At 38.2% G+C, this 14,628-nt stretch overlaps 1 protein-coding gene across 1 annotated transcript; it reads left to right on the forward strand.

The window, feature by feature from the left end:
• Window positions 1-10,439: 10,439 nt before the first annotated feature.
• On the forward strand, window positions 10,440-14,247 carry LOC141595903 (scarecrow-like protein 21). The gene is made up of 2 exons (XM_074415857.1): window positions 10,440-10,646; window positions 12,113-14,247. The coding sequence occupies exon 2, from the start codon at window positions 12,282-12,284 to the stop codon at window positions 13,893-13,895; it is 1,614 nt and encodes a 537-aa protein (XP_074271958.1). The 5' UTR covers window positions 10,440-10,646; window positions 12,113-12,281; the 3' UTR covers window positions 13,896-14,247.
• Window positions 14,248-14,628: the final 381 nt, after the last annotated feature.

Raw genomic sequence — 14,628 nt, forward strand, 5'->3', positions numbered from 1 at the left:
CATAGGATGGGACTAGCTTTTTGTGTTTAACGTATGCTATTTATTGATGCATGCTTTCATCATCATTATCATCATCACCCATTGTTTTAGTTTCTATTTGTATGTATATATTTGCATTCGGGTTTGTTAACTAAAATTGATAGTCCGATCATCCTCATTATCATCATGTTGCTTGATTGTTGAATAATAGATGAATGGATCATCTATATTATTGTACTATATATAGTCAATTACCATCATGGTCTAATCATCCTATCATCCTATTCTGAATGCTGCAACTACTTTCCATTTAATTCTTCATTCATTCTTTGCCCAATTTACTTGAATACTTATCACATTTTCATCCCATCACCTTGTTTGTTTATTTCTAGTTAATTATGTCATGCATGCTTCTTCAGTTGGGCTCTTTTAAATTCTTTAACATTTGGGCATGCATCTACATTTCAACATATATGTGCAACCCTTTTTGCTAGCTACTAAGCATAATTAAGTTAAATAATCTCCTTCTAACGAGTAACAACATATATACCATGTGTAGGGCTCTCGCATCTGCACTTTAGAGAGTACGGAGTATTATATAATCTCTGATCTTTTAAGTCATTGTCTAACTGTGTTATTTTGTAGTCTGTGTATTCCTCAAGATTAAAAAGGTTTTTCTCTCTTCTACCCGTAAAGATAGGTATCAGGCACGTCATTGGTGAACCACCTTAAATTTGTATGTTATATTTACACTCTTTATTATCTTCTATCCATTGTTTGATATCATAGGCATTATTCATTCAATAATTCAAGGACTCAACAATCATATATAGTAGATGATTGAGGTTAATAATTGATTCAAAGCTGCTAGTCACACAATAAACTCTGAAAGGTATGTAGTATTATATGTAGTACTAGACATCCTTAGCTTGCTTTATCCTGATTTCCTCTGTTGCCAAGAGCGTGGGTGGGGATAATGTGGTACACACAAAATGACAAGCAATAATAATACAAAGTGAAAAATCAATAAAATCTAAAGACTTGATAATGCTCTCGTTGAATTCCAATTAATAATGCGAATGAATGATGGACAAAAGAATTGAATTCAAGTGAATGCAAAATTAAGTTTATTATTTTGATAATATTGAATAAAAACAAGCAAATAAACTAAAGCAAACATTCTCTCCTTTACTTTATTTTCATTCTTCAATGCGCATCTTGTTTGTCTTTAAGTGTTTGGATCTTAATGGCATGCTTCCTCCAAACCTCTTTATGCTATTCCATCTTTTCTGTCAGTTTCAATAATCCCTTGAGGGTTTCTCATTCTATTGCTCTCAATATATAATATGTTTACAAGATATGTACGAGATACCTTCCTACTAATAAGGAGAGGATCCTAGCTAATTATAGTTACAATATATATTTACTATTATTCACAAATCAAATATATGGTGAAGATATATTTGACTAACACGCCCCCGCAGTTGGAGCGGGAGGAGAGCGAACGCTCAAACTGGCTCGAAACCGGTCAAAGAGATGTCGAGGTAGACCCTTGGTAAATATATCGGCAAACTGATAGTCAGATGGCACATGGAGGACACGAACCTCCCCAATACGGACTTTGTCTCGTACGAAATGGATATCTATCTCAACATGTTTGGTACGTTGATGTTGGACCGGATTACCCGATAAGTAAACAGCGGAAACATTATCACAAAAGACAATTGTAGAACGCTGTAAGGGGACATGAAGTTCAAGGAGTAAATTTCGGAGCCAGCTAGTTTCAGCAACAGCATTCGCAACACCGCGATATTCGGCCTCGGCACTAGATTTGGATACAGTGGCTTGACGTTTAGCAGACCAAGAGATCAAGTTATCACCCAAAAAGACACAGTACCCAGAAGTAGATCGTCGGGAGTCAGGACACCCGGCCCAGTCAGCATCAGAGTAAGCAGTGAGTGCAAGCTTACGAGTCGGGCGAATGGTAAGACCGTGAGAAAGTGTGCCTTGGAGATAGCGAATGATCCGTTTCAAGAAATGAAAATGAGAAGCACGGGGATCATGCATAAAGAGGCATACCTGTTGAACGGCATAAGCAATGTCTGGCCGAGTAATTGTTAAATATTGAAGAGCGCCGGCAAGACTTCGATAAAGGACAGGGTCCTCAAATTTTGGACCGGCCTCAGCACTCAATTTGGAGCCGGGTTCAACAGGTGTAAGACACGGTTTACAGGATGTCATTTTTGCGCGGCTAATAATTTCCTTTGCATATTGTTGCTGGGACATAAATAAACCATTGGAGCTTCGAGAGACCGAAATACCCAAAAAATGATGCAAAGGACCAAGATCAGTCATTTTAAATTCTTGTGACAACCGTGTAATCAGAGACCGAAGGACACTTTGGCTTGAAGCAGTGATCACAATATCGTCCACGTATAATAACAAATAAACCGTAGCAGAAGACGACTTGTAAATGAATAACGACGAGTCACATTTGCTGCTAACAAAGCCCTGTGATAGTATGAATGTAGCAAACCGATGATACCAAGCACGAGGTGCTTGCTTTAGGCCATAGAGAGACTTACGTAGTTTGCATACATGATGGGGAATGGAAGGGTCGACAAAACCCGGTGGTTGATGCATGTAGACAGTTTCTTCCAAGTTACCATGTAAAAAGGCATTTTTTACATCCATTTGATGAATTGGCCAAGCCTTGGAAATTGCAAGAGTAAGCACTGTCCGAATAGTGGTAGGTTTGACAACCGGACTAAAAGTTTCATCACAATCAAGCCCAATTTGTTGAGTCTTACCATTGGCAACGAGACGGGCTTTATAACGTTGAAGCGAGCCATCTGCATTAAATTTGTGACGAAACAACCACATACACCGTATAATAGACGCATCAGTTGGTCGAGGGACCAAGTCCCAAGTATGATTTTCCCGTAATGCGGAAAATTCGTCCTGCATAGCACGATTCCAGTTTGGGTCCTTAAGGGCAAGGTGAGGGGACTTTGGGATGGGGGACAGCGTGGGTGGGGAGATAAGGGCTTTGGGTTTGAAAATTCCATTCATACCACGAGTCGACATAGTGTGAGTAGGAACAGGGGGACGGCGGGGTGGAGGAGGTGGCGGTGGTGGTGGTGGGGGAGAAGGGGAAGGGGCGGAAGCGGAGGGGGATGGTGGGGAATGGGAGGTGGGTGTCGTTGGGGAAACAGGGGTGTCGGGTATTTGTGGGGAAACAGGGGATGTGTGGTTTGCTGGTGAGTTGACGGGTGAGTGGTCAGGAGAGGAGGGAGGGCTACGGTCAGCGGGTTGGTCAGGTGCAATTGGAGTGGAGGTCAGGGAGTCGAGGACAGGTGGGCTAAGTGGAGTTGAGTCCATAATGGGTTTCGGTGAGGATGATTTCTGGAATGGGAAGTCCGTTTCGTCGAAGACAACATGACGCGATATGTATAGTTTACCGGTGCTGATATCAAGACAACGGTACCCACGTTGATTCGGTGGGTAACCGAGGAAAACACATTTGACAGATTTTGGGGCTAGTTTATGTGGACGAGTGGCAGAAAGATTAGGATAGCAAGCACAACCGAAGACTCGTAAGTGATCGTATGATGGATTTTTGACATAAAGAACCGAGGCTGGTGTGTGATATTGGAGTGTGGAGGAGGGTAAGATATTGTGAAGATGGACGGCGGTGTGAAGAGCATCGACCCAATAGTGAGTCGGGACCGAGCCGTGTTGAAGTAAAACATGAGTTATGTCATTTAGACGTTGAATCATTCTTTCAGATTTACCATTCTGGGGTGACGTTTGTGGGCATGAAAACCGAAAGACAAGACCATGTTTATCAGCAAAGGATTTGAAGGAATTATTGTCAAATTCGCGTCCTAAATCACATTGAAAGGATTTAATTTTAACATTGAATTGTGTTTGGACAAACGTATGAAATTGGAGAAACTTATCAAACACTTGTGACTTGAATTTTAATGGGTAAACCCACACAAATTGGGAAAAGTTATCAATAAGAACCATGTAATATTTGTGACCCTGTTTACTAAGAATAGGAGACGTCCATAAGTCACTATGCACAATGTCAAAAGGAGCAAGGGTACGAGAAAAAGAATCATGAAATGGTAAACGTCGATGCTTGCTAATTTGACAAGAAGAACAAATATTATCCGAGTTTGGTTTATTACAACGAATACGACTCGATTTATTTAAGAAATGCAAAATGGAAGTCCCGGGATGGCCGAGACGAGAGTGCCAAATGTCATGGCCATGAACGAAAAGAGCCGTAGGTGGAGAAGTTGAGGTGGGGACGGCTGACACGGGGTAGAGGTCGCCATTACTGTCACTCCGCAAAATCGTTTTCCCAGTCGGAATATCCTTCACAGAAAAACCAAAAGGATCAAACTCAACACTAACATTATTGTCTTTGGTAAATTGGCGCACAGAAATCAAGTTTTTAATGATATGGGGCGTGTGAAGGACTTGATGTAGGTGAAGGGTACGGTCTGTAGCTTGGACAGTGGAAGTGCCCGAACCCAAAACGGAAATACTATTGCCGTTACCGACATAAATAGAACGAATTTTGCTCGTATTAAACGGAGAAGAAATCATACCTGGGTCGGAGGTTAGATGCGAGGATGCTCCCGTGTCCATGTACCAAGGTTCCATATTGCTTTGCACCGACAAGGCTTGAAAGGCCTGGGCCAAATCAGTCGGCTGTGGCGGTTCATTTTCCATTACATAAGCCTGCCCAAACTGGCGAGGCTGTCCACCACGAGAAAAACGGGGCTGTTGCGGCTGGGACGTTGGCCATTGAGGGGCCCAGCCAGGGTAAGTGGGGTATGGGCATGGTGGTGGGGTCCAGGGTATGGGCCAGGCAGTAGGTGGTCCCCACGAATATTGTGGTTGAGAGGACGGAGGGGTAGTAGGTTGAGGACGGGACTGATTGTTGTAGTTTGGGGATTTATTATTGTAGTTATTATTGTTGTTGCGGCGGTAGTTGCGATTGTTATTGTTATTATGGTTGTTGTTATGAGAGGGTTGACGAGGGGGAGCCGAGGTGGTGGTCTTTGGTGGTGGTTCCACCCATGTGTCAGGGGTAGCAGCCGAGGCTGCGGCTAAGGCAGTGGCATCATCACGACCACTTTTACGGTGCAATTCCAATTCAAGCATGCTGCGAGCAGTTTCAAAATTCGGGGATGTCTGATTAATATACGAAGCAACGGTATCATACTCACCTGGTAGACCACGGACCAGTTGGATAACGAGACGGCGCTCGGTGACCGGAGCATCAACATCCTTGAGCATCCCAGCAAGTTCCCGGAGTCTTTGACAGTAAGCTTCCAAAGACGGCATACTTTCGAGTTTAAGGGCGTTAAACTCAGACTCAAGAGCGGCGGCTCGAGCCCCCTTATTATTATTGAAAATGTTCTCAACTCGGAGCCAGGCTTCACGAGCAGTGGATTCATCTTCAAGTATGCGAGGGAGGAGATCGTCACTAACCGTACCATAAATCCATTGGAGTACATGCGCATCGACTTTACACCAATCAGCGTACGACGCTTCAGTCGCGGCAGGAGCAGCCGTGCCATCAATATGAGATAACACGTCATGACCGCGGGCGTGAAGTTTAAATAGGCGAACCCACGACGCATATGTGACTTTGGTGCCATCAAGGACACGGACCTTGTTTTGGATATTTGTGACGGTGAAAACGGGATGTAATTGGGATTTGGGAGGAGGAACGATTGTGTCGTTCGTCATGATGGGGATGATTTTTCGAAAAAAATCGATTGAACCACAGAGGATCGAAGAAAGAAGAAGACGGCGTTCTTCTTAGTATTCTGATACCATGTCAGTTTCAATAATCCCTTGAGGGTTTCTCATTCTATTGCTCTCAATATATAATATGTTTACAAGATATGTACGAGATACCTTCCTACTAATAAGGAGAGGATCCTAGCTAATTATAGTTACAATATATATTTACTATTATTCACAAATCAAATATATGGTGAAGATATATTTGACTAACATTTTCTAACCAATTTAATTTACATTTTCGAATCATTTAAACTCGACATACATGCATAAGAGGCTCCTCTTCAATTATTCTTCACTTTATTTTCTTTCTTTCATTATGTCGTTATCACAAAAGTTTGTTTGAGATGAACATTATACTTGTCTTAAACATGAAATTAATCAAATAGTTAGATGAGACTGCAAGTAAAATGCCTTGGTAATGACAATAAAGTTTGTTCCACCTAATTATATGAGTTAGTTACTAATTAGCTCGATTTATGTAATTAAAACGTATATTGATCATTTTAAGAAAGATAACTATTTATTTTATGGATAATGTTAAATACAGCCATATTTATATAAGATGTTAAAATCTTCTAAATTTGGTATTAATATAGGAAATGATGACTAAATTGCACAAAAATTGGTTCAATTAATAACAATATTAAGTATTAAATTTCAATAATTTTAGCTCCTTAGAGGATTGTATTTACCAGTCCCCTTATTTTATTGGCCTCATTTTCTCCTTACATTTTTCAGAACAAAATAGCCACTTTTCTCACTTAAGCAGGATTATTATAAGTTACTTCTACACTTTCAAGTAAGTAATTGAGCCTATTCTTAAATAATCACAGAATACTTAAAGATATTAGTATTTCACAAGGTAGTCTCATCGATTTGTGATTTAATGTTCTAAATATTAAATAAGGCCTTAAATTATAAGGAAGTCGTATTGTATAAGGCAATACAAAATTAATCTAGTAGATTGAAATGTGGGTCACATTTAAGTAAACTTGATTTTTTTTTTTTTGTACAAGGGATTAATAATGAGATCAAGTAAATTCGAGTATGTTATCTGATCTTCGTTTTAAGGACTTACATCCTCTTATAGGTTAAGATTACATAATATTCCTTGTAATCTAATATAGATATTTGTTCCTTATTTTATTGGCCTCAAAAAATTTGGAGGTCCGGCCGGAGCAAATGAGGAATTGTAAGGAGTGCATGCATATGAGATCGAGTTGCCATGCATGAGAATGAGATGATAGGTTTTGCAATTTGCATGGAACTTATTAAGTATGCATGCATGTCGTCTAAAATAAGCAAGTAAAAACATATAATCATAAAACAAGTCATCATTAAATCTAAATAGTAGTCGTCGTAGCAGTTTTGTTTTATGGTTTTAATTGTGTTTATGGCTGGCCGTATTATATTGTCATGTGGTAAGTAAAAGAGGATAATTTTAGAAACAAACACAAAGAATACATACATAATAGTGGGTACATAATAATTACATATACACGAGATATAGAATTATAATATATATACACAAACAACGCAGCTACGTACTACTTTGTTGGGATCCTCTTTATATCTAACCCATCTTAGATGGAGTACTTCCTTCCTAGTATATTATAAATGTTATTGTTAATAATAATCTACGAGTAATTAATTAACTATGGATGATCGAGTACTTTAGTACTCCTGTACTACTTATTTATAAAAACTAGAGTAGTTTTTTGAGGATTACTATATTAGGCATACATGTTTTTACTCTCCTAATTAACTAACTAGACAATAATATTCTACTTCAACTATCTTGCTTTAATTTGGACTAAACACCCAACGGACTATTTAGCGCGCCAACCATCATATGGATTATGGAGTTCTCTTTTTTTTTTTTTTTTTTACTTAGTTTTTACATTAACTTATTTATGTCTTATGTAAGTTATTCTCCCATTTTTAATTAACTTAATACGAACTCATTCTTCTTTGTTCTTGCATTTTTTTTTCCTATACTAAAAGTCTCCAAGGGAGAAAAAGATAACAAACTACATTCATTTAAAACTACATTATTTCTTTTAAATGGATTCATATGGACCTACCTGACAAAATAATAACAAACCCAGATGATCCGACTCGTACCCAAGCTTATCGTCCTGTAGCCCCAAGTGATCTGACCCAATAATATTATAACTCTTTGCCGATTCATTTATTATTGACCATGTGTATGTGAATAAGCTAGCCGATAGCGCTTTGTAGTTATCAACTGCTATACCTAATCGATGAATTGATTTGGAGTTGTTGTTGACATATACTGTATAAAAATGAAAATGTAATGTAGTGTAGTTAAGTTAGTTGTGAATTGCGAGCATCCAAAATAAAAGGAATCTGCGTGTAGGAGACGACAAGTATATTGCGGAATTTGATGGATGCATGCATGCTGCCTTCACAACTACTTAATTAATTAGTAGCTACTCGGATTATATTCTTCATCACTACCTTCTTACGAGAGCAGTTGAGTTCTTCGTCCATTCTTCTGTACAAATAACATTATACCTCCAGTGGTACAATAGCATCATACAACTAAGTTATATCTTATTGAGCTTATGTGTAATTTTTTTGAGCTTTTTTAAAGTTAAGTTTTTTTATGTTTAAGTGAGTGGGTTCAGAAATTTTATGGTATAACTCGACTTCTTTAAAACAAAACTCGAAAACTTTATTATATAGCTCAGATTCTAAAGCATACAACTGAGTACAACTGGTTGTAGGATCTATTAACTGATTCTTCTACCTTCTTCACTTCTTTCTTCATTTTATTTCTTGCCAAACCCATCATACACGCATACTACTACTACTAAGTTTACCAAAAATTTACTCCCAATCCAATACAATGTTTTCAACTAATATGAATACATAATTCTCTTTTTTATTTACTCACTATATAAAGTAGAATCCCACATTCGCCTTTACTAGAAAATACTTATCTCATATTTAACTACTCATAATATTATTTACTCATAAGATATCGGGTTGTCAAGATAAACTTAAAGTATACATAAAATTACATGTCATTTATGGACTATCTTCTTTTAAACCAGTCTTATGTTATATGACGGTCGTATAGGAGAGTTGCTGTCAGTGGCGCTTGTGGCGGAGCCAGGATTTAAACTTAGGAGGGGCGAAAAATTTTAGGGAGGGCGAACGACTAATTTCATAAGTACACTTGAAAAAATTTCGAAAATTTTAACTAAAAATTTTAAAAATTTTATCTGACAAAAAGGGGACGACCGCCCCTACTAACCCCCTAGCTTCACCAGTAGTTGCTCTATTTTCATACCAACATATTCTCCAACATTTGCTAAACTTGACTAATTGGTCCTCACAATAGTCCTAAAACATTCTTGGGCCTGTTGACAAATAGGCTAATCACTGGAGACAAAGTTGGGAGAGACGTATAGTATGAATCATACGGGAAAGTGTTGGTGTGGATATATTGGGCTGCCTAATTTGTGTTTATGTGTTGAGCCTTAGAGATCATTTTGGATATGTGGGCCTTTCAAATAGGAAGATACATATTGGGCTACTCGTCACCAAGTCTCATATTTGGGTTCACATGTCTAGGCTCGTTTTTATGTCGTACTAAAACAAAGAGAGATTCCGGTATAAAACTGTGTTTATAAATTGTTTAGAAGGACCGTCTTTTACTAGCAATAATTACTAAAACTTATATTTATATATACTAGGTTTAAACTCGTGAATTTCACGGGTCTGCTTTATGCTTTAATATACTCCGTATGTTTTATATACCGAATAATAAAACTATCTTATTTCACAGGTCTGTTTTATAATTATAATTTATAGTCTCTAGTTTAACGCCACGTCAGATTGTGAACAAAAATTGAGATGACATGTCAGCTTATTGACAACTGCATTAGAGAAATATATGATTATTGGGTTATTTCAAATAAAATTTCTTAAATATTTAGATAAAACGGCTTTTACATAAGTTTGTCAGCATAACCAAAAAATAGTGTGCCATCCATCTGATGGTGACCATGGTTAAATTAAATGGAAGAGAGAGAGTATTAGAGCATCTCCAATGATAGGCTAGTTACTACTGATTTAGCTTTATCACATCAATGTTTTAAGCTACATTTTGTTCCAATGGTTTAACCAACTTACTAATAGTTAAATTGGAATCGTGAGGTTAGGGGTTTGATCTCTGCCTATGGGAATGGAGCAAACCCTTTGGGCAACCGTTTACCTCTTCGTGAGAGCACGCGTGGCGAGGGGATTATACACTGGTGTCGACGGTGGACACCCCGGTTTACACAAAAAAAAATAGTTTGATTGGACCCACTTAACACAATTTTCTATTTATTTATTCAATTTTCAAATTTTCAACATAAAAGTAAAACTTAATTAATATGACTACTATTTTCCTATTGGTTACATTTATCTAATGTGTCGATTTAAGCAAGTAACTTCATGGAGTACTAGTTCAAATTTTTTAGAGTAAAACTAGTTTACGTGGACAACTCCAATGATTAAGCTACTAGTTTACAAGTTCTCACATTAAAAATGTTTTTAGATTAGATTAAATAAAAAGAAGTAGCCTAGTTAAATTAAAGTGGGGTATAAAATGTTGGGGAATAATTGGGGTTGGGGTTAGAAAAGTACTCCGTAGTTGGTTGATATCTATAAACAAGTTTGGGTTAGACGAAGTGAATAATAATACGGAAACTCGACATGTTCATTCATTCCATGATTCCATCTCCTGAATCCTGCTACTGCTAAATTCCTTCCTTCCTTATCTCTTTCTCATCTCCATTTCTGATTCATTACTAACTAAGGTATCTATCTATCTATCTTTGTTTTCTTTATTTTTTACTTGAATCTATACTTGTTCATTAGCTTCTTCTTGTTTAATTATCTGCTTGCTATCATCTCATATTCAATTTCATCAATCATTTATCTGTCATTTTCTTTACATTACTTATGCTGTCTAATTTGTATTGCATCTCCTAAGATTTCATCACTTTTCTTTAATAATCTTTGTTGCTGCTTCATTCATCAACTATTCTAATTTGTATTGCAAGATTTCATCAGTTTTCCTTAATCAATTCTTCATTCTTTAATTATGCTCCAATCTGTCTTATGCTTTTTTAGCCCACCTTTTCCGCCTTTTTAATTACATTCATTTCAAAAGATTATGTTTTCTTCTAATTCCTTATTGTGCTACCAACCTAACTTTATTTTTAGGGATTATTCTATCTACATCTTCAACTAACACTCAAGTAAAACACTTTATTCCATAAACAGATTACAGATGTATGTGTAATTCTGTATGTCCATCAATTTCGGATAATATTTGAGCTACTCTTGAACTAAAAGCAGCAAAAGTGAGTCATATTCTTAGTTTGTTTGAATAAAGGGGTCTTGTCAGAGGAGGGGGGGAGGGGGGAGACAAGTTCCTCTCTTGGTTAGCAAGACTAAGTTAGACGCAAGTGGAGAGGAGTGAAATTGGGTCCTTCAATTAGCCTCTTACAACGCAAATCATGGTCTTCCTGCCTTATTTTGAGTCCAAACAAACAACTACTAATTTATAATGTTTTAATATATGAATTTGCATTTTGCTGTTTTATGCCACTGCATTAAGATAAACTTGGGATTACACAGTTTCATCCCCATCTTTTGCTTTAGTTATAATAAACTAAGGCAAGGTTGGGGTTTTGAATATGTTGTTTTATGTGGGTAAGACTTGGAATGGTCACTATATTTCACTCAATGTGTTACATCAAAGATGGTCCAGCAAATGTAAAGGATACATGTTGACGTCTGCATTAACTTACATTTATAGGCTGGTGTCAACTCAAATGCTTGTCATAAGCTCTTACTAGCTTGTCTCATTAAAAATTTTCCATTTGATATTGCGATAATGAAATCTGTGTGAACTCGTGTGAGGTATACTAATTGAAAAAGACCATGTATCTGCTGACTGACAATATTTGCATGCCTTGATGATATCTCTGCATTTGTTCTCAAGCTCTTCAGATGTATCAAGTATGAAACATTTGGTCACTTAACTCCTTAGTCAGTTCATTGTCATTTTTTACCCGTAGCCTTTGTCTGAATTTTTTGTTGGTTACATCAAACTATCAAAATGTAACCAGGTTCAACCTCTATCTGTTAGGAGTTATTTTTTTTGAAAGAATCTCCAAGGAGATGATGTTACAGTGTTGGGATTTCCATCTTGCATTCATTTTAGAAAGATTGAAATGGGTGAGTTCTGACTGCCAGTTTACAACTTCTGATGCAGATACAACAGCTTTATCAATGCGAGCCTCTTGTTTGTGCTAGAAACTGCTGCCGCTTCTGTTCTCTTAAAGTCTCTGACAAAACATCATATCTGCCTGCAGATAGGTCATCACTTGTATAGTTGTATTAGACCCAATCTTTTCTGGATAAATAGATTCTGTTATTGTCGGATGCAAACTTCAAAGAATCACCAGGGTACGGGTGGAGTGCACGGGGTATTTTACCAGCATGAAAAGGAGATGACGCCTTGTGTCTCATACAATAATAATATGCAACCTGATGATACTGGCAATGAAACCCAGATGTCCTTCCAAGCGTACAATGAAGGGTATTTTACATTAGACTCAGCTCCACCGACTAGCATGTGTAATGTATACGACTCTCCATCAGATGTCAGCACCTCATCAATCAGAAGTCAGTTTTCTCCTCAGTCTTACATCTCCGATCCTCATCATTCCTCTGACAACAATTATGGTTCCCCGGTTAGTGGGTGCTCTATGGTTGATGAGAGCAGCGAACTTCAGAGGAGGCTCCGGGAGGTGGAGGTTTCTTTACTGGGACCTGATTCATGTGTGATAGATAACCATTATTGTGCTTTGAGCCACAAGGAAGACCTTGAGGCCTCCTCTACTTTGAAACGAGTCCTGGAATTGATTCCTAGAATGGGCTTGAAACAGGTTCTTTGTTTGTGTGCGCAAGCTGTTGCAGACAATGATTTCTCAGTAGCACCAAGTTTGTTGGATGAGCTGAGTAAGAGGGTATCAGTGTGTGGGGAACCTTTTGAACGACTGGCTGCATACATGCTGGAAGGGTTGAGAGCAAGGCTCGAACTCTCTGGCTATACTATTTACAAGAAGCTAAGGTGCGATCAACCCACGAGCTCTGAGCTGCTTTCTTACATGCACATTTTGTACGAGGTTTGTCCATACTACCAATTTGCATACATATCTGCGAATCTCGTAATCCAGGAAGCTATGGAGAGGGAAAGCAGCATTCACATAATTGATTTTCAAATTGGAATGGGTACTCAGTGGGTGTTGCTGTTTCAGTCATTAGCAAACAAGCCAGGTAGGGCCCCACTTGTTCGTATCACTGGGGTTGACGATTCAAATTCAGCCTATGCTCGCGGTGGAGGGCTCGAAGTGGTGGGACAGAGACTGTCAAAGTCTGCAGAATCCCATGGTGTTCCATTTGAGTTTCATGCGGCCGCAATGTCCGGTTGCCAAGTAGAATGCGAGAATCTCAGAGTACAGCCCGGAGAAGCGTTGGCAGTGAACTTCCCGTACATGCTACACCACATGCCAGATGAAAGTGTTAGCACAACAAACCATAGGGATCGGCTATTAAGGCTGGTAAAGAGCTTGTCACCCAGAGTGGTGACCATAGTAGAACAAGAATCAAACACAAATACACCTCCATTCATGCACAGATTCTTGGAGACCCTGGATTACTACACGGCCATGTTTGAATCGATAGATGTGGCGCTTGGGAGAGATGATAAAAAGAGAATAAATGCGGAACAACATTGTTTAGCAAGGGACATAGTGAACATGATAGCATGCGAGAATGAAGAGAGGGTGGAGAGGCATGAGCCGTATGGGAAATGGAGGGCGAGACTAAGCATGGCGGGATTTAGTCAGGTGGGTTTGAGTATGTCAGTTAATAATGGAATCAGAGGGTTAATGAAGAATTTCAATCAAAACTACAGGCTGGAGGAGTGGGAGGGAGCACTATGCCTAGGTTGGAAAACGCGGCGCTTGGCAACTTCTTCTTCATGGAGATGAGGAAAGTAACCATTGGTGTCGATTGGTGCTGATTCAGTATCTCATTAGATTAAGTGTGTGCTTGGTTTCGCTTGTACAAAGTATGAGTCACATTAACATGGTAACAAACTTGTTGGGTTAGCCCCCTTCATTTTCTGCTTTGGATGAGCTGTAGTCGAGAGAAATAGAGGATGGGCAAGTAGAAGCTGTTAAATATGTAGAGCTATAATCTCAACTTGTTGGTGCATCAATACTAAATTGGTGTTAAATATCTGGAATCGTTTTATACTTATTAGAATGTGTGGGGAAATCCACTAATACTAAGCCATGTAAAAAAAATACATTTTTCACTTGATGGTTTTTTCTTTCTTTCTTTTTGCTGTATTATATGATGTGTTTCGGCCTTTAGCTTTCATAATTAAAAATTGGTGTTAAAATTAGTGAAAGGGAGAGTTTTTCTTCCGAATTGATCTTTTTTGGCAAGATATTGAGTAGCTCTTCCCTTCAAATCACTCGTCCAGTGAATTGTTAATTAAACAAAAGAAATCTCCTCCGGTTCCCTTTCTCTTCCCTTCGATTCTCCTATCCGAGCAAAGGGTTAATAACAAGATGGATAAAGTCCAAAAACAGTATTGGACTATGGTTGGTTAATCCTCGTATACCTTTTTTTGTTATATATGTAAATCTGAAGATTAATGGGATTAGCGAATTAAGGGATGTGTAATCTTATGGGTCTTGATTTTCGCAGTACAAA

The sequence above is a fragment of the Silene latifolia genome, chromosome 8 (genome assembly GCF_048544455.1).
Source record: "Silene latifolia isolate original U9 population chromosome 8, ASM4854445v1, whole genome shotgun sequence".
Taxonomy (NCBI): domain Eukaryota; kingdom Viridiplantae; phylum Streptophyta; class Magnoliopsida; order Caryophyllales; family Caryophyllaceae; genus Silene; species Silene latifolia.